The 23556-nt window shown below is 35.4% G+C and overlaps 2 protein-coding genes across 2 annotated transcripts in view; one reads left to right on the top strand and one right to left on the bottom strand.

Annotated features, from left to right (window-relative positions):
* Positions 1 to 1312, top strand: part of TSTD3 (thiosulfate sulfurtransferase like domain containing 3) — a 6258-nt gene extending 4946 nt beyond the window's left edge. The window contains exon 4 of the mRNA XM_063311748.1: positions 281 to 1312. Coding sequence (XP_063167818.1) covers positions 281 to 344 — 64 coding nt within the window. The 3' untranslated portion in view covers positions 345 to 1312. The remainder of the gene's footprint in view (positions 1 to 280) is intronic.
* Positions 1219 to 23556, bottom strand: CCNC (cyclin C). The gene is made up of 12 exons (XM_063311736.1): positions 23342 to 23556; positions 21192 to 21298; positions 14947 to 15031; positions 14742 to 14811; positions 13375 to 13426; positions 12776 to 12831; positions 12087 to 12122; positions 9968 to 10059; positions 9359 to 9426; positions 8886 to 8965; positions 5122 to 5240; positions 1219 to 2978 (listed from the first exon to the last, which is right to left on the bottom strand). The coding sequence occupies exons 1-12, from the start codon at positions 23371 to 23373 to the stop codon at positions 2924 to 2926; spliced, it is 852 nt and encodes a 283-aa protein (XP_063167806.1). The 5' UTR covers positions 23374 to 23556; the 3' UTR covers positions 1219 to 2923.

Here is a 23556-nt window from a genome sequence, read left to right as displayed (position 1 = left end):
CTCAAAATTACTTTTTATTTTACTATTTGGCTGATGTCCAAAAGTGTTTAACTAGTGCGATTCAAAATTAGTCAATAACACTTTATCTCTACTGAAAATTGTTTACTCTTTGAGGAAGATATCATGCATGGTTTTTTTGTTCCTTTATCTGGTATAAAAGAAAACTGCTGTACCAAGAGTATTTCTCCTGCATCTGATCACCATGCTCTTAAGAGGATACTGTTTCTGAAAGTGGTTGGTGCAATAAGAAGTGTTACAGAAGCTTTTTGTGTGCTTTCAGAGTTCAGCAGTACCCTGGCGGCTTCAGTGAATGGCTGGAGTATGAATCTTCAAGGAAGAAATGATGTCTAGAATACAGAAATTCTACATACCCTGAAAGTGCAGAGGGCTATAGCTAATGCTATTTAATAAAAGTTAAGAATCTAGGCATATTAAGACATGGTTATTTTGCCAGCAAAAAAAAAAAAGATTTGAGATATGCTTCAAATGTTTAGTCTGGTTAACATAATGGAAATCTTTCTGTTTAAATTTTAAAAATTAATTTAAACAGATTTAAGAAATGTACAACTAATCATTGTGATAAATTTAGCAATAAATAATGATATAAACGTAACTAAAATTAGTTAGAATTAAGTTATGTATATCTCTGGGCACGAATCAAAGACAAATGTACTATTAAAATGTTAAACTCAAAGCTGGGAGAAAAAATGGCACTAAAATATTTAGCCACATTTTATAGGTGTGACCTGCCCTTATTTTCTTCAACTTTAGATTCAGAAATTAAGCTATAATCCTGCTTGTTGCTCTTGACCTTCAAGTATCTCTAGACATTAAATATTTGCAGAAATAGTATTGAGAAACACACTTCTGTCCACACAGAGGAAACTGATTAGATCAGATATGTATTGTTATCTGTGATAAGGTTTTGCTACATTTAAGGTTAGGGACACAATCTATTTTTACATAAACAACTTCTATAAAATTCCATTCCTCACTGAGAGATTGTGTTACATGAAAACACTGAATTTTCAGTGCAGTGCCTATGGTATCAGGACCATTATGTCCCACTTTAAGATAACAAAACTGGTAAATTTTGTAATTCATTTGAATATAGAAATAGCTCTCCAACCTCTGGTGGGTGTTTCTCTTTTCATACCCACAGAGGAAAGACGCAAACGCATTACTTGCAACACTGTGATAAGGCACTCCAGAGAAAACTTTTTAAAAATGCATAATGTATCCATGGGGTCTGATGCAGCACTTATAAGAATTATTGCTTATAGTTCTGAAATAAAATAGTCAACATTGTTAATTTACGTTGTTTTTATTCCTATCCAGCTAGTTCATATTACAAATAAAGTTGAAATCCTCAAGATAACAAAGTAATTTCCAAAACACGACAGATGTGGTGCCTCAACCAATTCTGTTAGCAAGGGTGTGGAACAACATGACAAGCATCAACAAAATTGGCAAAACCAAAAGGGGAACATGAAAAAGCTAAAAGGAAAGAACCTCACAGAAATGTTTTTGTAAGTCAGTATCCAAACACTCTGTAAAAAAATAACTTCCAACACTTAAGTGCAGACAGCCCAAGCATTTGCATACAAAAACACTTTGGTTACCCTTAATTCAGTGACATGTCAAGTAGAGGCAGGCACAGCTGCTTTTAGATCAAGTTTTAGAACAAGCACCATTTGACAATACTCTTTCAACCAATGTTCCTTTGTTTATATCATGGCAGAATAATGTTCCCTTGGGTGAAAAGCATCTTAAAGCAGCCTTTCCCAACCTGGTACCTTCCCTATGTGTTTTACTTTAATCTCCATAATCCTCCACTACCATGGCCATGCTGGCTGGCCTGAAGGCAACGGTAATCTCATACAACTAGAGGGCATTATGTTGGGAAAGCTACTTTAGATTGAAAGAAAGGCTACTTTTAACCTGTTTTAGGATCCAAAACAAGTAGTCTGTCCGCAAAGGTTTCAGGGCTTTGGACCAAATCCCTTTTTAAGTAGGGAAGTCTAAGAACACAGCATATGGCCCTTGAGTTAAAAAGGGGAACTGAGCCTGTCTTTGAATGTTTGATTATTGTGTAAATTTGTACAGTAATTGTAATATTTTATTATGGAATCATAGTCTCAAATGTTTCTGCTTTCTCAAGAGATAAACCATTCCTAATAACAATGAAAGCAGAAGACTAACTTCTAGCACACAACACATCCACCATTACAACCTCAAATAGGTTAGATTCTTTACTTGATTGGATTGCAAAATATGTCAAGGACTTAATAGTTAGCACATTCTTCCCTATAACAACCACAGTTTGCATTATATATATATTGCACTTTGGGGGTATCCTGGTTTTTAAGTTCCTCTAGCAAACTACAGGTATTGTAGAGCATCTCCTTAAACTTCTGGTGAGGAATGCAACATTTTATACTTTTTAAGGAAGCTTTTCTTTTCCCTAAGGCATTTGCTACAGCAGTGCATTCTTCTCTTAAAACATCCATTGGCAAGTATATACCTAGAAAGTTAGGATTTCAAAACCAACTTCTCAAGTTACCTCCTGTATTCTGTAGTTAAACAAGTATAGTTGCAAGAAAGATCCAGTCACAGTTATCCATCTTCACGTTAACTTGGTTTGTTTAACTCACCATTTCTTTCAGTTAACAAAATGTACTATACTCTGTCCATCCTGAATTACATCATTATTTTTTACTTTATCCAACGTTTTTGATTTTTGTTGTATCACAATTCAAATGGGTGTGTATTTAAGGAAAAGCTTTTGTACACTTGATAGAAACATTCTTTGTGTTCTATCTGAAAAGACATTATTGAAACCTTCTGTCCATACTTCCACATATGAAAAGATCCCAATGTGTCTTAATCCCAAGTGGTCCGCAATTCATTTCTTTGGAATGTCTTAAGACTGGCTGTAGCTAGAATTCTGACTTCCATTTGGACCCTGGTCACTTTCACTGTTTGAAATAAAGCAGGAAATAACAAATTATACATTTATTATTAAAATGACTATGAACACATTTGATGGTTAATGTGCAAGCAGATTTCAACCTTGCCGATTAAACTCCATCCTAATGTTTCCCATAGGGACGCGGTGGCGCTGCGGGTTAAACCGCTGAGCTGTCGATCGGAAGGTCGGCGGTTCGAAACCGCGCGGCGGGGTGAGCGCTCGTTGCTCGTCCCAGCTCCTGCACACCAAGCAGTTCGAAAACATGCAAATGTGAGTAGATTAATTGGTACCGCTTCGGCGGGAAGGTAACGGCGTTCCGTGAGTCGTGCTGGCCACATGACCCGGAAGTGTCTATGACAACGCCGGCTCCAAGGCTTTGAAACGGAGATGAGCACCGCCCCCTAGAGTCGGACACGACTGGACTTTACGTCAAGGGAAACCTTTACCTTTACCTTTAATGTTTCCCAAGTTAACAGTTGCACAGGAGATCTCTCTCTTACCTTAGGGCATTACTTGCTTAAATATTAGCCAATATATGTTCATCAAATTTGCTTTCAGATCCCTTAAAAGAGGGTAGCACAGATTTTTACTTTGATAGTTTAGTTGCAATGTGATCTAGAGAAAGCTGAAAATGGCCTTCAAGATAATCTTTGGGGTGACATCTATCCCCGTTTGGCCTGGGTGCTACTTTTAACTGCAATATTAGTAACTTATTCTCTAACAGGCTATGTATGCTTCAAAAATGATTTGGAAGTATGCTATAGAGCTTCTGTGTATTTACTAAAGTGGCCTATTTTTAAAAAAGTTTCCACATAAATAAATATGCCATTGCTTTATAGAGGTGACTAATTAAAATTAATTTAACTCTTAAAGCAGCCTCATTTTTATCTGACTCCCATGAACCCCTGGAAAAACACTGGCTGCTTAAATTAACTGTGGAGAGGTGCTGTGCTCACGTGAGTTCCAAAGTACTTATTCCACATCATTTCTAAAGCAAGCATAGCCCATTTAAACACTGTTCTGATGTTGGCTGCCCTATTGTTACTTATGTGGAAGAATAATTGGATATTTATAACAATAATAAAGGTGGGATAGTAAATTAATAAATAGTGGTTGGCATACACAGTATATGGAAAATTTCACTCAAAGTCTACAAATTCTTCATACTGTGAAACCTGCTTAAATCATAACTCTAAGAATGGAAAAGCTCATCTTTGGGCTCTCATCTCTCTGATCTTGCTTTCGCTCATTGCCTACGTACAAACAAATGCAACTGTCTGCCCATAAATTTGCTCCTGCAGTTACTAAAATGAAAAACACATTTACATATAAAATATGTGTGTATTATACACACACACACAACACCCACAAATATTATGTAGAACTTAACCAACATCACAGCAATCTAATGGCTAGCCTCTTAAAAGCAAGCCCATGCAAGTCCAGCCTGCAACCAGAGAATTACACAATGCGAACAGTGTGTGTGTGTGTGTGTGTGTGTGTGTGTGTAAACACAGAATAGGTGCAATCAGCCTAACCAACAATTAGCCCATTTATTGTTATTTATACTCCCCTCTTCAAGAAAATGCAAAACCAAATCACATTGTTGAAAAATAGTATTTTCTACCAAATTTCAGTGAAACAAACCTTGGGGACTATGAGACCAGTAAAAATGCAGCTGCCTTCTGCTTTATCTGCGTAAACCCAAAGAACTCAAGCATACAATGGGAAGCAATCAAATTGCATGTGACTATCAAATCTACCAACAGCCCTCTTTGGAGGTTGGACAGTGAAGTATTATTTATTTTTATAAGAATGAAGCATGGCAAGCATCCAACTTGCTTCTGTTTCAAACTTCTTGTCAGAAAATCAGGAGTGTAATCATTTCACTTAACCACAACTTAAATCATCTTTATAGCTGTACCTTCTGGCTGAAACATCATTTTAGAATTAACTAATTCATATTAGATCACTAAATAAAGAGGTAAGTATGGAATGAATAAATGGGTCAATTACACACTGAGACACATTTTCAGTATTAAAAACCAAGGATACGTCCAAGTCTAAAATTATTTTCTCTACAAATGGAATTTTCTTAAAATGTTTTACAGTTGATCATCTGTTCAAATGAACATCTTTTGAAAACTTACCTATTTGGAGGTGGTTTTGGTTTAGGCATCTTACTTAGAATTGTAGCCATTTCTTTCCTTTCATCAAAGTTTTTCCATTGTTCATACAGTTTCAAAATGACCCTGATTATTTCTAAGATCTAAAAAGAAATATAGATGAAAAAAAGTTGCACGTAGATTTATGGGTAATTGCATAACACTTCATATAGGAAAGAATGATTTGAAAATATTCTGGGCTCAGGGAGTTTATCCTGGAAGTAACATTAGATTTGATTTGATCAGAACACTCTTATATAAAGCACCACAGATACAAACAGCTGCTGCTGGGAAGTCTACATCTGGACTAACATGGTCTAAATGATTAATTAGTATACACAATATTGCTGAGAAACTGAGACATATCAAGACATTTAAATGAATGGAACAGCAAGGCATATATGTCAAAATATTCTACTAGCTAATCTTGCTCTTTTTGTTTCTGAAGGACTCAGTTGCTCTTTTGGAGGATATATCCTAGAATTGAAGAGTTGTAAGATAAAAGATAAAAGGATCTCATTTTTTATGTAGATCTTGTGTGTGTTTCTTGCAGGCTTATGTGTGTGCAGAGGTAACAATCAAAAAAAGTTATTACTTGATAATTTCAGGATTACTTTAATTGCCTGGATTTAATTGTTAGGCTTAAATAATGTAGACACCCACATTTTCTCATATTTGTAAACCTTTACCAAATAAAATAATTTGGAAACTCTTAACATACTTATTACAATGTCAAGAAGTCTTAAATACTTTAATGGAAAGATCACATGATCATCCATTTAGAATATTTATATACTATCCCTTTAGGATTACAGCATATCTGTGCCTCCATCTCCTAGTGCCCACACAAATGCATTAGTGGCTATGACACTTATACTACTGTTTTCTCATCCTACAGCATACACTGTACTTGATCTTAGCCAGATAAAACTGATCATCCAGCTTGAGGCAGAAAACTGAGTAGTTGTCATGTCCACTGTTTCAATGTACAGTATACATCGTAACGTTTCACATGCCATGGCGCTGATGTGCGTTTCTATTTGGGAGGGAGCTGCTGTGAAACCTTGTACCAAGCTCTGTATCTGTGTTCATTACAATGGAATGTGTTTGGGGTATGTTCTCTGTTCAAGGACTTTTCCCGCAGACCATCAGAAGCCGTTAGGAGCACCTGGGATTGTGGACTTGAGAAGATTCTATGGGGGGAGGGATCTCATTTACACCGAGGGTTTTTAGTTTGCATTTGGCACGCTTTTATCATTCTCAGCTTTCTCTGTGATCCTGAATACTATTCTTTAATAAATCAGATATCTTTGAATTCCTGCTCATGAGTCTGATAGTGTTTTAGAATAGGCAACCGTTACAGTAGTACACACACAGTCATCTTTTTCTTCAATATGAACTTAAAATTTTTTGAAGTGCTGAAGAGGTTTGCTCTAGCACTTTTTTCCTGACAGTTTCTCACAACTACATATACTTTGTAACAATTAACAAAACTAATATACTAATTAGGGACTTCCGATGGGGAAATGGTGGACTGAGCAGCTGGGCCCTTGGGTTTAGTGGGTGGAGCTGACAACGCAGCAATTTTTTTCAGGCTGAGGCAGGTTTTCCTGAAGCCCAGAAACATTCTCCATATAAAGGAGAATACCTGGAACCATTCCATCTGCCCTCTGGATGGCTGCTTGCAGCCAGAAGATCACAAACAGCATTTTGTGTTCGACTGCTAAGAGCTAGCTGGGAGGCGGGGCTGTCATCATTTTCCAAGCCGCGCTGTAGCCTTAAAGGGACACTAAGACTGGCCACCCCATTTCTAAATCACTAAATTTATGGGACTTTTTAAAGTATGCGTAACCTAAGAGAGGCTTTCTACAGCGAGGAGAAGCTGGCTCTCTTGGTGCTTATCTTTATTTTTGGGATTACTTTAAAAAAAATTTTTTTTAAGTTTTGGACTTTGTTTTCCTTCTAAATATAAAGGAGGATTGAGAGTAAACAATTGTGTTCCTGTTATTATTTTTGTATTAAATTTGAAGATATTAGTATTTTCCTACACGCTGAATCGCTGATTTGAACCTTCAGCTTTCTGTTTCTATTTTCCCATGAAAACTGTCTGCCTATCTTATTCTCATTTGTGTAAATACATTTCGGAACTTTTCCATATCTTCAACTTTTGCTGGTTAAGCTCTTAGGGGGCATTATAATCTACTGCATGAGATATGGAAGATTTTAAACAGATTTTTTCTGACTTCCACCAAGATTTTAAACAGATTTCTTCTGACTTCTATAAAGCTTTTATGCAAGATATTCAGGACATTGTGGAAAATATGAGGTCTAAAATGTGCCATCTGGTTGGGGATGTGGTGGATGAAATTGAGGCATTCAATGGTGATAGAAATGTTTCTTCTAACAGTGAAATTGGGATTTCTATTGAGATGCTGGATGAAGATTGGATAGTGGAGTTGGAGAAATTTAATGGAGAGAGATCTGCAAGCAGTAAGTAAAGTTGACTTTCTGGTGGAATGCCACAAAAAAGAAGGGGTCATTATGTATGGGAGGTTTTCTGAAGAGAAGCTGGAATTTTTGAGGGGGCAGTTGGGCTGTTTGATTTTTTCAAGAGAAAAGAAAAGCTCTGTGCACATTGTGGGGATATGTAAATGCTATGGTTTATTTTGAAGTGAGGTAAGGGTTAAAGAATGTTTATCTGGATTGCTTTAAGGGTTCAACTGATGTTATTTGCTTGAGGATTTGGATTAAGATTATTAGGTATGAAAAATGTTTATTTGGATGGTTTTAAGGATTTAAGGCCACTGTTTTGAACTGTTTTTGTTTTTTGGGTTTATTAAGATTATTTAAACTGTTGTGCTATTAAGTATAATGGCAGACAATTTATGTGCTTTTTAGCTTGATTCTTACAATAGACATAAATGTATAGAATAGTAGTAGGAAGGGAATAATTAAACAAGTGTTATTTTCGGGGGAAGTTGTTTAGGAGGTCTATATGAATTTTTTTCTTTATTTTAATATAAGGGGGGGAGTAACTGTACTTAGTGATTTTTATAATGTGCTAAAGTGGAATGATTTATAGAAATAATGTGGTTTTGGTTTAACATTGAATAAGAGATTGATTATGGAAATTTTTGTATATCCTTGCTGCTAAAAGTCAAAAGTCACATCTTTCTGTAATTCTGAAAAAAAAAAAAGTTCTCTTGTGTTTTCACATGTTTTTAGTTCTTTTTTTGTAGTTTTTTGTTTTTTCATAGATTTAATCCTTGTCTTGAAACTTAATAAAAGTCTTTAAAAAAAACTAATGTACAAATTAGGCAGACATATAGAGACACTAACTGATTTTGCTTCTAAGCTCTGAATTAACCTTTGTTTTGTACATGTTTTTATAATGACTTTAGGTTAGTTCTTATTGATTTTCAGGTTCTGGTTCTCTTTTTAGCAGAAACATAGAGTATGCATTCAATAAAATAACATTCTTTTTAAAAAATTACTATGTGATATCCTGTTGATATTGATATAGAGATATTAACAAATTAAACAATTTATCTTTTTAAATTCCATCTTATGAGATCTCTATACGTTTTTCAATTTGAAGCCATCAGCAAGGGATGCTGGGCCAATAAGTAGTTTTCACCTTACCAATTTTATTCAGTACTTTGGCTGACATTGTACCAATCTACACAAGTTTATTTTTTCCATATCCTGTGGCTTAATAAATCTGTAATTATTAAATAAATTGTAACTACCTTCTCCATATCAACAGAGAGTTCAGCAAACCACTGTCTAGCATCCTTTTGCTGGACAACACAAGCTACATGTAGGCAAGCTGTAAAGCAAGCATATGGTTGATAGGTAGAATTAAGATACAAAATTTGTGGTACAAGAGCTATTACATTATTAAACGTAAAGCACATTGTCAGAACATGTTCTCTGTGCTACTGTCTCCCTCTCAAAGGTGGATTTTCCATTATGCCATTCTACAAATTTAATTATTAATGCTCACTTAAAATGTACAGTTGAAGAATAGTTTCCCAGTTTATCATTATTTTCTTTTATTTTTATGTATGGACTATGAAGAGCAATTCAGTTATTAACTGAGAAATGAAATGGTTGAGGCTTTCATAATAACACCAGAATTTCTATGAAAATGGCCATGGATGGAACTTTATCTTGAACCATTCCATTCAAATAGTGATACAGCACACAACATGTTACCTACCTAGAGCTATCATGAAAGGAGGGTACAGCAGACAAAGATCAGTTCTATATGTGTCATTCACTATCCTCCTGCAACAGATCAGCAAGCAACAGATCAGCAAATCGTCATTCATGACTCCACATGATGGAGTCAAAATAATATGACACAGTAATACGAGTTTACTTTTCCTTTAAACATTTACACAGTGTATGATATATTGGGTATAATCTGAGCAGGAGGACATATTTTAATACATATTGTTTCTACATCTTTTTCTGTTTGGAGCATTGGTATATTTTTCCCCAAATAACAGAACTCTGCACGGAGATATTAGGTGAACTCATCTTCCGTGCAGCAAGGCAAGCTCAATCATGAGGTTTTCAGTTATAACAGAGTCAGACTATTTATAAGAGATAGTAGGACATTTGTTAGATTACCTCATTCATAAAAAATCGTATTATGGTCAACCCTCCCTTTCCAAATAAATAAATAAATAAACCAACCTTAGGCTTCATGCATTTTCCAAAGTGGATTAAACAAACCCCTAGGCAACAATCTTACTCAGGTCAATAGTTTTCCTAGTTTTTCTACTTAGGTTAAAGGACTTTTTAAATAGTCTATCTTCATTACCAAGCAAGGGGCAGCAGCATGTCTTCTTGGCCCATATCTTGTACATATTGAAGCAGAGGTCTATAGGGATGATATACTATCAAACAGCAGTCCTAGAAAGATTGCATTTAAAAAAAATGTTAAAAGCATTATCATCGTCCATTCACAATACTCAACATCATGGTAAGTGCTTCTTTGATGTTTTTATTGCCATTTATTACAAAGACAGTAGTTGTCTTCATAGAAATAATTCCTCCTAGACTGACTGGCAGCTTATTAACATCTATCTTCCCCCGAGATACAAATGCTGACACATTTGCAGCACACAGAAACCTTATTTGCCTACAAAACCCGCACTGGAAATAAACACTGGCAGAGTATATTCCGTTACAGAAGAATGATATACAAGAAGCTTTGTGGGGATCCTATTGATATATAAAGAGAATCTGAGTGAAAAAATAACTTTTGGTGGTTTCATTTATTTTGTAGATAAGAGGTCTAGCTCAGATAACATTCAGCAGCAAAGACACGCAGAAATTCAGAATATTTGAAAGGGAGTGAATACTTTTTCATACAAACTGTATTGCTAGCCCTAAGGTTTTCAAATGGAAAGTTGCATAGCTCTGGTTAAATCTGAATTAACATGTGCATGTGGTTGTAGCTTGTACAGAAGAGAGTCCCACAGTAGAATCCCACTGGAAACTCTTTAATTCCAAATACCTATTGTACAGAGATTATATCTTACACCTTGCATAGATATCACCTACAACCAGGGCTATAGTGTCTACCCATACCATGTTTGAAATAGATAAGTAGCCCATGAAATGTGGGACAGCAGATACCAAACTAGAAGAGGTGTTTCTGTTCATTTGAATGCCTTCCAATAAACATAACACCTTTAAGTGTTTAACATAATCTTTATAGATTATGAAATATAATATTTATAGTTCTCCTAACAAATTAAACAAGTATCGTGAATAAAAACTATGAGAATGAAATAAAGTGCATGCAGAAGCTAGATCTAATCCAGATAATAGCTTCCTTCTGAGTATTTTTGCAGCTAAGTTCATCTTAACAGAGGCAGTCACTTCCTTACAATGTTTTCCACACAGTCTGAAAAGACAGTGAAGTATCATTCCTAAGAGCTTTCCTATTTAAAATAAAAGGCAGGGCACTTCCTCATAAACAAATCTGTTTACTGGTAGGCTCTCAAGCCAGCTAATTCAGTTGATACGCTACACATTTTTCTCTCATGCAATCTGTGTAAGATCTAAAGGTTACTTCTCATGCCAAAAAACTAGCATCAGTTCTTTTTAACTCTAACTTCATGTGTGGGATTTATGTAAAAAATAGGAATGTTTTTTTGTTTGCTTTTGATTGTTTGTTTACAATCCATTCACAATTTAAAATACAGTCTAGAGTTCTTTAGATCCTCCCTCCCAGGACCCACACATTCAGTGAATGCTTGAGAAGAAACAGGGCTGTAGCTGAAAACCCTCCAGTACTGGCAGAGAGTGACCATGAACTTATTATGTCCCTGTGCAGCCACTAAAATTGTGGTGAGTGCACATGGGCTCCTACAAAATTTGAGTGTGAAAGGCTACTCCCTGGAAGGGAGCTCGTGTCAGCCCTTCAAGGTAGTCCAGACCAGGAAACCAAAACCAAGCATATTAATACTACCTTTATTGTAAGGTTACAGTAACAGAACCTTGCAAGTCTGAAAGCACTCCCCCCCACCCTGCCTTTATGTTCCAGAGAACGTAAGAGGGTCCCTTCTAAGATGCCTTCTCCATCCCCATTCCTGCTTTGGACTCAAATTTCTCTTATCAGACTGTTGTCTAGGCAGCAGCTCTTCCTCCTGCCTTTCAGGGTTATTCTCACAGCCCATTACATCTTGTCATGACATCCAATGTAGGAGCAGCTCAACCCTGGAATGTATTGGGTTTTCTTTTCTCCCAGTATTGACTTATCCAAACATTCTGGAGCAGTTCAGACATGTGGAAAGTGGGAACATTTTAGGAGACATTGGAATAATCCAGTCATGATCAGCATATAACTATGCAGAGGAATTATATTTTTACTAAGTATTAAATACATATAAGAAATTAAAGAGAATGTACAAAGTAAATGATGAACTTACCATTAACTCTAACAGATAAAATTCACATTCTAGTATCTGCATAGACATAAAAATGCATTAATACATAACTCAAATAACATGAGCACCATTTGACTGAAGCCGCAGGTTGATGGCCATAGTTTATCCTGTTCTATGATCAGCCGATTCTAAAACTACAAAGATTCCAAACTTGAAAAACCATGGGAATGGAAACATACAGGCTGCTTTGTCAGCAGCAATAACATTTGCTATTGCTATTTCAATAACAAAAAACATAAGGCAACTCCTTTGAAAATACGTTTTTTATTCCAACAAGTAGCCTTTTTACAGAGGTCAACTGATTTATCTCATATTTCTTTCTCTCTGCAAACCAGTTCACTACCTTAAGTTTTTCTCTTCCTCAAGCCCCACTCCTGGAGTTGCTCAGCCACAGCTGATGACACAATGGCAAGACCCTTTTCTTTTTACTTCAGTTTTCTGCTTTTTAAAAAAATCTAAAACAGCTGGGGATATAGCAAAACTCAATCTTCCTGTCACTGTCAGCTTCATTTCCTCAGTCCTAGGGAAATGAAGATGATAATGGAAATCAATGCTTTGCAGTACTCTCAGCATTCCCACTCTTCCACATAAAAATGTAAAATGCTTTTTAAAATCATTTGTGGAGGTAAGGGAGTATTAAAGCAAGCAGTGTTTTCTTACAGTATACTTACATGGTTCATCCTATAAGGAAATTCTTTTGGAAAGGCATACGAAAACCTAGTTTTCACTGCAATGAAGAAAAAGCCAAGAATGCTTTTTAAAATAAAAGCAATAAAAATTCATTTAACATACTTGGTTCTCTCTCAACACCTTAATTTATTTAGAAAACTAGATGCTGAATGCAGGGATTTACATTTGAAAGCACAACAGAACAGGAGTTAATATCTATTGAAGCATATGTATTTTTTTATACTGGATAGCAACATTTTACAGAAATGAGTAATAAAAAATAGTGACAAAACAAATATTTCTGTTACAATATCTTGGAATATATATTAGAATTAGTTTTAAAAATGTTTATCAGCTTCTGCAAGTTTCAAACATTATCAAATGGGGAAGAAGTACTCATTAGGTTAGAAAAATTAAATACCATACCAATACAATACTACCCAATCAAATATCAGAATAAGACAGAACAATTTTTGAGTCTGTCATGTACACAAACATGTATTTCGTATTCCATATGTCTGCATACTATAAGTGATATCTGATTTAAAAATCCCTCTGAAAGATGACAGCTATTTATCTACAAGAGGATAGTTCAACTTACATACAGAAGTAGCAGCAGATATCAACCTTGTATTTGAAACCACACCAAATTCCTAGAACATCAAAAATAAAACAACAGAGGAAAGTACACAATTTCAGAAGCACTCACTAACAAAAGGTCAAACTTTGGCTATTATGTGGGATTACAGGGGTGCTCTTGATGTGTGGGAAAAAAGAAAGCAAGGGCACTTTTTGTTCTCGGTTGGCAGCATTGTAGAACCATCCAAACACCACTATGCCCAATTTCACAACACCCCATGTGAGCTGATGTAAAAAGCTTCTCTGTCTTTCTGCCAATCCTTCTTGTTTTGTCAAAATCACAGTATCTTGCAGATTTGAGAATTACATTGCAATAAACAAATTTCTTCGTGTCTGAGAAGATAGCTATGTTCTTTCCTTTCATCAATTTCCACTGGCTGCTATACTGTTGACAAGAAGCCACTTTGATGCTAATCCCTTATAGCCACAAGGCAGGAAAAACAACCTGCAAAGCAAGCACTGAAAGCCCAACTGATCAAGAGACAGAAAACGCCAACTGGCTGATATGTATGACCAGCAAAATGCCCACCACTGTGGCAGGGGAAGGCATAGCAGAAAACCCTAGCAGCACTAGTTAATCTGCTAATTACCTACACAGCCACTCATTTAGCAACTACCTCAGTTAGTGACCATTCGCAAATATGACCATAATAAACGGTAATAAAAAATTCATTTTCCAACCTATGCATGGATGTGCAACCAAGTTTCCTGAACCTGGCTACAAAAGCCTTCAGTGTGAAACTGATTAAGGTCTTGTCAGTTTCAGGCAGCAGTGCAAGGGGGCCTGAGGGTTCTAATCAACTAAGTAATGTCACAGAACTGAACTTGTTAACTTGCCCTTAGCACTTTTTAGGGACCCACTGCACTGAAGAGAAAAGCAACTCAGGAACAGATGGCTTATTTAAGCAATCTCTCCACCCTGAGAGGGGACAAAAGAAGGGGGAAAAAGCAGATCAGGCAGAGGACACTGTAAAAGAGAACTTTATCTGAATGAGGCAGCAGCAACCAGTGATCTTCGCAGTCTTTCTCTCTCTCTCTCAGTCGTGTGTTCACTTAGTGACCATTTCACTTAATGACAAAATCGTTGAACGAACTGTAGTTGCTAAATGAGAGGGTGTACTTACTGGGCCGACAGAAGAAAAGCTAATCACTCAATCAGCATGTCAACTCATTATACTGTTAATGAATTACTACTAATTGGCTGCATTGGCTTTCTATTTATTCCAAAAGAACATGGAAAAATTAAAGTGAGCAAATCATATGCTAAAAGTTAAAATACTCTCTCTCCAGCCTGTCCAAAGTTCACTATGTAGCAAGCTGCCTACTTACCTCTACTTTGGAGGCCAAAAATACACACGTGGGAGCCATTAGCACTGGATCAATACTTTTTAGGGAATACCTGAAAAGTTATAATATATAATTTTAAACAGGCAGAAAAGGGGGATTTACCAGTCACACCACTTTTAAAAAAGAACCTATAATCACAAAGATTCACATAGGAAAAATGAAACAATAATAGAGCTCATGGTCTTACCTGGCATAGAACCTCTTGAAATAGACAGTAGCAGTGGCAATAACTTGTTGTCTTAACTTCAAATGTTCACCTAATGCTTGGATAACTTAAAATAAAATTTTTAAAAAATGAGTTAAATCTTCAAAGTACAATTTTGTATTCTGCAATGAATACTGAACCCCACAGAGTTGCAAATCATTTCTGTAGTATTATTACAATATGATCCTATACTTCTTTTTGTACTAAAAGCCCATTCATAGGATTCCCACAAGATGAAACAATGTTACTTTACTTTTTTTATAGGTGAAGATTTAAACTGAGACTATGACACAGTAGACTATATCATAAAGCATTGAAACTGTAGTTAGAAAAACTGACATTAAATCACTGCTTGATATTCCTGATACAAAGAACAATTCAAAGTAGAATGCATAGTTGGGATTATTGAACTTGATCCCTAAAATATTGTGCAGTAAGCTATGAAATATATTTCTGAACAGTCCAGTAATTTTTCGTGGTAGATATGTAGCAGTTGAAATGGAATTTCATGGACTTAAATCTATAATTGTGGGAGTATATATACCAAATGAAGATAAAAGTAAAATTTTTATGCAACTTTTGAATGAATTGTCATCTTTTTCATATTAAAGCTGGTGTCTAATGGGGTATTGGAATGGAGTTATTTCCACATTGATTGACAGAACATCTGAGAAACAAATTAAAATTAAACAAGGGAAATTACCAAAATATTTTTTTGATCTGATGGATAATTTGACATTAGTGGACTCTTGGAGATATAAAAATGGACTGGCAAAGGACTATACTTTTTATTCAGAAAGACATAAATCTTTTTCAAGAATTGATATGATTTGGATTTCAAGAGATTTGGTGAATAAAATTTTTAAAGTGGATATTTTACCAAAGACCTTTTCTGATCATAATCCTGTAAGTATGACAATAAAGAAAACGTTTAGGTCATATAGATGGAGATTGAATGAATCCGTTCTACAGAAAGAAAAGGTTGTGGAAGATTGTAAGAGGAAATTAAATGATTTTTTTTATATTAACTTGGATAATGAAATAGACTTAAAAATGTGTGGGATACTAGTAAAGCGGTTCTGAGGGGACATTTTATTTATCATAACTGTAGTCTTGAGAAAAAATCTCAACAAAAGCTACAAACGGTTTTGGACCAGATTAGGTTGAAAGAAATTGAGTTACAGAAAAAAACATCAGATAACAATATTGTGTATCGACTTAAGTTATTACATCAGCAAGTGTCAGTGTTGACTGTGAAAAAAATAGAAATAAAAATATGCTAAACAGAGACATTTTGAATTTGCCAATAAACCAAGACGATGGTTAGCATATAAATTAAGGTAGGAAAGAGAGAAGAAAATGATTTTAAAGATTCAAGAAGGAAATGTGGAATTACTGGATAATGAGAAGATTAAGAAAGCATTTCACAGATTTTTCTCTAATTTATATTAAAAAACAAGAAGTCTCCTTGGATAAGATAGATGAATATTTGAATAAACAAAATTTACCAAAATTATCAGTCACAGAAACTAATATTGAATAATCCTATAACTTTTGAAATTGTTGAAGCCATAAAAAGGGGTCCTTGTGGGGGAGATGGGCAGTAATAAAAATATGATAGATCGATCCATCTAAATTGGGAAAAGCACCAGGACCTGATGGTCTATTGGCATCAAATTATAAATGTTTTGAGGACCAGGTTCTTCAACTTTTTAAAAGACTGATGAATTCTACTTTGTTAGGTTCTGCAATGCCAGACTCATAGAAAGAAGCTAACACTGCACTTCTACCAAAAGAAGGACAAGACCCTTCTTTAATTAAGAACCGTAGACCAATTTCATTGCTGAACAGTGACTATAAAATATTCACTTTCATATTGGCTGAAATAATGAAGAAAATTTTACAGGACTTTATTCACCATGACCAGTTTGGGTTCTTACCCAAAGACAGTTAAAAGATAATGTAAGAGTTGTTTTGGACATTATAGAATATCTACAATACCATAATGAGTGCCAGGCGGCTCTTATCTTCTTAGATGCAGAGAAAGCCTTTGATAATTTGAACTGGAGTTTTATGTTTAAAGTCTTGGAAATTATGGACTTTGGAGAACATCTCATTCAGGGAATTAAGTCAATTTATATACTGCAAAAGGCAAATATCATTGTGAATGATGAGTTGACTGAACCATGTCGTATACAAAAAAGGAACAAGACACGGATGCCTTCTGTCACTTTTGCTCTTTACTTTGGTGCTGGAAGTTTTTAAGAGAGACATTAGAAGAGACAAACAAATAAAGGGCTTAAATATAAAAAAAGAAATGTTTAAACTGAGGGCTTTTGCTGATGATTTAATTCTGATATTACAGGACCTTTTGGATACTGTGGAACAGCTGATGAAGAAACTGAAAAAATTTGGGATATTGGCAGGTGTAAAAGTAAATAAACAAAAAACAAAAATGTTAACCAAAAATATGACCTTGTCCAATCAAGAATCGTTGATGGGTAAGACTGGTTTCAAGATTGAAAAAAAGGCTAGATATTTGGGGGTGATTTTATCAACTAAGAATAGTATGTTGTTTCAGAATAATTATGTTAAAATTTGGAATGATATAAAAAAGGATTTGTTAAGATGGGAAAAATTACAATTGTCTCTCATGGGGAGAATATCTGTGATTAAGATGAATGTTTTGCCTAGGATGGTGTTTCTTTTTCAGACTATAACGATTTTGATGACAGATTTACCATTTAAACAATGGCAGAGAGATATTTCGAAGTTCATTTGGCAAGGCAAGAAACCAAGAATTAAATATAAATTGTTACAAGATGTCAAAGAACGAGGGGGTTGGGGTTTGCCTGATCTAAAATTGTATTTTGATGCCTGTTGTTTGTTTTGGATGAAGGAATGCATAATTTTGAAGAACAGGAAATTACAATTCAAAGGACATGAATTGAGGTTTGGGTGGCACGCCTACTTCTGGTATGTTAAAGTTAATAAGGATTTTAACTTTATTGTTAGGTAAATAGCTTTTATTGTAAACTGCTCAGAGTCCCCCATTGGGGGAGATGGGCGGTAATATAAATTTAACTAATAAATAAATAAAATTTAAAAATCATTTTGTCAGGAGTGCCATACTGAAGGTTTGGAACAAATACAAGGTAAGATTATCTCCCAATGTACCATTATGGCTATCACCTCAAGAAGCATTTGTTAGGCGAGAAAATGTGGAAGAAACAAGTTGACTCAATTACAAAGATTTGTTAAACTTTGAAGAGGATGAACCGAAACTTAAAACAAGGGAAAAGTTAGAATTGGAAGGTTTTACATGCCACTGGTTTACATATATGCAACTGTTAGAACGTATTGAAGTGCATAAAAAGAACTTTAAATTTGCTAATGAAACAACTCAATTTGAAATGGAACTCTGTACAAATGATGAACATGTTATTACAAAGATGTATAAACTGTTGTTACAGATGAATTTAGAAGATGAACATCTTAAAGAATGTATGATTAAATGGGCTAAGAACTTTGGATATAATATTATGCTGGAGCAATGGGAAAATATGTGGAACAAAGGTTTGAAATTTACTTTGAATTACAACTTAAAAGAGAATTTTTACATAATGATGTATCGCTGGTATTTAACCCGATAAGTTGTCAAAATGTATAATGGTGTAATGAATGTTTGTTGGAAATGTTTTTCTCCAAAAATGACAAAACAGATGCAAGGCATATTGAGGTGTAAACTACACCTAAAGAAAACCATTTATTCTACTATCTGCAACTTCATGCAATTTTCAACTCACTCTCATCCAGAGGTTTAAAAACTTTATTCTGTGTGAAACCCAAAGCCTTCAGTTATATTATCATTCATATACAGCATTTAAACACATTGCAAAAGAGGAATTTAATTTGTCCAATGAATTAGGCTGCCAATATCAGCATAGTTATGGAGTTGGCAAAGGCAGCAGGTGCTTGAAGTATAACATATTTAATCTGTGAAAGGGAATAGGGTGCCAGGGGAAGCTAGAGCAGAAAAAATTTGTCAGCTGCTCCATCACAAGCTCTATCTGCCAGTTGGCTAAAAAGCCACCATGGTGTCAGCTGTACAGGTAGCTCATTTGGCTTTCCAAGCAAAGGATATGTTCCAAGCATGTTGGAAGCATCCATCCAAAATACCAAGCAGAGGTAGAGGGACAAAATGATAAAACAAAACATAAGATGGTTACTTGATATTTTTCCAAAATCCCCTCCATCCATTCATAATTTGAACATGGCAGTGTTTTGTCATATTCCTGCCATTTCCAAAATAATTCACACATCAATGCTCATTTTAAAGGCCGACAGCCAAGCAAGTCCTTTGTAGGTGACTAGCTAAACAATTTGTGATAAATCTGAAATTATCAGTGAAGGCAGGATATTGATTTAAAGTATGGAACATTTAGAACACCAAGTATAATGCTGATGCAACTATCAATAGCATTCTAACAGCATTGTCCATATATCAGTACCTCTTTCCTTGCTTACTTTTATAATAATAATAATTTTCAAAATGTCTAATGTGTTAATTACAAAGCAACTGTATTATTTAATTTAAATAATTTTAAGAAAGCAACTATTAATGACATTTCCCTCTACCTCACCTTGTCAGCTCCAACACAGAGGATACTGATTCTGACTGTAACAAGTTACTTTGACTTTTCAGACACATTATGAAAAGTCCAATTGTGAATATATATGCACATTCTAAAATATTACTGCCATAATCCCTGTAAGGAAATAAGGTATACACATAGTTTGTACATGCATTACTTGATGAATGCAAGATTGTTCAGTAGCTCTATATTAAGACAGATTTACAGCTTGAGTTGTAATTTATGCACACTTAATCTTAGCAAATCCTTTATTATCAAGTTTTATAGAATCTTAGTACCGGGATTTATAGATATGAAAGCTGTGCTTCAGCTATTAAATTGAGCCAAATTATATTCCTATGTCCTCAGCTTTAAATATTTAAACATGCTTTCATCCCTTACCAAAATTAAAACCAAAGCCTCTCTGCACATGAATCTTATACATAAGATTCACCTAGAATAGTTTCAATTATACCCAAGAAATGTATTAAGAAGCAGGCTTAAATTTTATTTATCAATCCCTGCTACTATTGGCTCTGACTGAAAAGTAACAACATGCTTGACTTTCAATACAAAAAAACTACCAAAATTAGTCATTTTAGACAGTTATTTTGCCATTCCAAAACCTCAACTGCCATTTTGGTTTCCCACCATTTTGAGAAAGGATACCAAAAGCTTAGTATAAATGCTAGGCCTAACACCATTATAAGCAACTTAGAACCCTCTCCAAAACGAAAAGGGGGGGGGAATCCTTGCCCTATCCATGGTGTAACAAAGCCCACCTCAATTTGAATCATCATCCCATCCATTGCTTCTTTTGCTGCTCTGCCCAAATTTTTATAAGCCTCCATTGACCAAATATTTACTGTCTCTGGGCCCCAATCACCACTATCCTGCAGAATTGACCTCACATAATTTATCTGATAATTTTATTATATAATTATTAATGAAAGGGTTTCAGCATTCCTCATGAAAGTGCTCATCTTCCACTCCTGCTTACTTGAAACCCCACTTTTTCATCCTGGATACGCATTAGATACAGACCAAGTCAGGACTTGCAGTACCACAGTATAGGTCCACATATCAATGGTATCACACATGTTTTAGAAACACAATGTAGAGCCAGTCGGGTCTAGTGGTTAAGGTGCTGGGCTAGAAACCAGGAGACTGAGAGTTCTAGTCCCGCCTTAGGTATGAAAACCGGCTGGGTGACCTTGGGCCAGTCACTCTCTCTCAGCCCAACTCACCTCACAGGGTGGTTGTGGGGAAAATAGGAGGAGGAAGGAGTGCTAGCTATGTTCGCTGCCTTGAGTTATTTATAAAAATAATAAAGGCAGGATTAAAAAAAAGAAAAGAAAAGATGTGTAACTTTAGAAAAAAAATCTATGTTGACCAATGTTATATTTAAACTAAGTAAGGTTCTAATGGGAGTATGCTCAAGGGCCTGGCAAAGTGTGCTTCTTCTAAAAATCAGTTAAAGATAAATCACTGCATTCTAAGAAATAAACACAAATCTCACTCATCCATCTCTCTCTCCCCCTCTCTCATGCAGAGTGTATCAATGAAGTGATTTAAAATTGATACTATTTTTACCATTTGTAAAAAATATCTGTAGTTTCCAATATTCTTCTTCTGTTAAAAATTTTAAGTCTTTTTGGCGTTCCTTCAACAGATCTTGTTTATCCAAAATCCATTGTAAGCTACAGAGAAAAAGGAGAAGAAACCGCTTTTAGAACTTCAGTACTTATATCAACTAAAAGAAGAAACAAATCACCTTTTATCCTGTGTTATATGGCCTGGTCCCAAAGGTACATAGTCTCCTGAAAATTCAGTCAAGAGTATTCAGAACTAATTTATTCTTCCAATGCCTCTTGTATTTTTCCAATGTTCACTGCCACCAGAATTTGAGAGCTCCAATTACAGGCCAGCAACAAAATCCTGGCCAGTAAGAAACTACCATCTGACTTTGGCAATCATTTCAAACTAGAAATATTTCAGATGAGACCTTCTATAATCCAAAGATTCATATGCAAGATGTCAGTAGTGAAGCATCTGAAAACTTGGAGGAAAATTTGTTCTAGTAATTTTTGCCCTTTTCTAATAACTTGTATTGATGTAATTGTATTTAAATATATTATGTGAAAACTAAGGTAATATAATAGGTGGCCAAGTAGAATTCAAGTCCGCCCTCAATCAAGGATATGCACTGGAAGACTGAACCATTTGCATGCATGCACGCACACTCTCACACATACAGACAGTTCAGGATAGTTGTGGGGATAAAATGAAAGGAGAACCCTGTGTAAATTGTCTTGACCTCCTGAAGTAAAGGCAGCATATAAGAGTGATATATAACAATAATTATTTTAAGTTGCCTCAGGAATTTCAGATAGTTCTAAATGTTCTATTACTTCTAAACATTTAACCCCACTTTCTGCTTCTAACTCTTCTACAAATAGCATTTCTGTAATAACATGATTTCCAGTTATATGGCTGCATACTTTTTAGATATTATTCATCTTAGGCATTTGTCTTCCTAGTACAGAAAATCTGGGGTGCTAATTAAAAAGCTATTACTCAAACCACATATTTGAGTTACATTTAGATATAACACATTAAGAAGTTCTCCTTGGAATCTTGATTTCTTTAGAAATAAATAGTGGTTGTAAATTACACTCAAGAAGTAGCAAAAGAAATTAAACAGAATCCTGAAGTTATAGCAAATATCACTAGAGATTCTTCCCCCTACGATAAGGCTCTAAGTTATGTTACTCTGAAATAACATAATATCAAAAATATTTGAACTTGAATCATGTTATTTAATGTGGTTACATCTATGCCAATCATGACATTCTTTAATTTCACACTAATATAATTTAGTCACCTTAAAATGTTTCAGTATGTATGTAAATGGATGGAAAATACAATCTGATTCCTAGAAATTAGAAAAATATTCATTTGTGCAAAAATATGTAAATAAGCATAAACTATTTTAGAAAGAAGCATACACATTCAAGTAGGTTATTTCCTCATGATAAACCCAGTGTTATTATCAGAATATTTATTTTTCACCTCATCTGCTTCCATATGAGTTTAACAAGGAACACTGCCCTCAGTTTTGTACAAAAGTTAAAATAGAAACGAAAATGTTAAAGGTAGTATGTAAAAATAGGCAAGGTGTGGTTATTTGAACTAGACTGCTACAATCAGGGAGACACCACTTTTTCTGGTAACCCAAAACCCTTGAAGTGGTGAGTAGAGATTCTGCAGCAAACTTTTACTAATACAGCATATAGTATGTACTTTTACTCTGTCGAAAGTACTTGCTCTTAAGAAGGTGTCCCTTTACAAGCATCACAGGACGTTTAGCATGAATAAAGCAGGTTCAGCTGGAAAAAAATCCACCCTCTTTTCTTTATACATGCACAATCACACACGTTGTCCAGTTATTTCTCAGAATCGATAAAAAGAGAAAGTCATCTTGTTGGAAATAAACCATGTTCTAAAATATTGCAGCTATAAATAATATTTTGAAAGCCCCAACCTGCAGAGACACCTCTCTCCCAGGCATACAGCAATATCTCTCTACACCGAAACCCGTCCCACCCTCTGCACTAAGAAAAACCCCTGCTACAGAGGAAGCCTCTCATACCCCCGCAACTGCCCGGCCCCGCGCGCCTGTGTTCCGCACCACCTTTTCCTTCTTCCCTCCCCAGAACATTCAGACTGCCAGGTCAACTCACTAATGCGAACTCTGCCAGAAATTCCCTGCCATGTAGAGGGGTCAAGGTGGGAACGCTTTTTCTTTCCTGCTTGCCGGTAGCCAGGGCAAACCCTCCTCCTCCTCCTTCTTTTTCTTCTTCTTCCCCCCACCCCCACCTTCCAGGAACAGGAACAGGAACAACTTTAGCAGCAGGAAGGAGTCTGCAAAAACAGCAGCACCCATTCGAGCGGCGAC

The sequence above is a fragment of the Candoia aspera genome, chromosome 1 (genome assembly GCF_035149785.1).
Source record: "Candoia aspera isolate rCanAsp1 chromosome 1, rCanAsp1.hap2, whole genome shotgun sequence".
Classification (NCBI taxonomy): Eukaryota; Metazoa; Chordata; class Lepidosauria; order Squamata; family Boidae; genus Candoia; species Candoia aspera.
The sequence above is the reverse complement of the archived record's forward strand: the minus strand, read 5'-3'. Positions and strand labels throughout refer to the sequence as shown.

Bases quoted from the DNA above. Each gene is read 5' to 3' on its own strand.
- CCNC (XM_063311736.1), bottom strand. From the start codon at position 23,373: ATGGCAGGGAATTTCTGGCAGAGTTCGCATTA. The intron at 13,427-14,741 runs GTAAGTAGGCAG...TTGATGTTCTAG, and splicing joins TTTTGGCCTCCAAAGTAGAG to GAATTTGGTGTGGTTTCAAA. The intron at 12,832-13,374 runs GTAAGTTGAACT...TCTTCATTGCAG, and splicing joins ATCTGCTGCTACTTCTGTAT to TGAAAACTAGGTTTTCGTAT.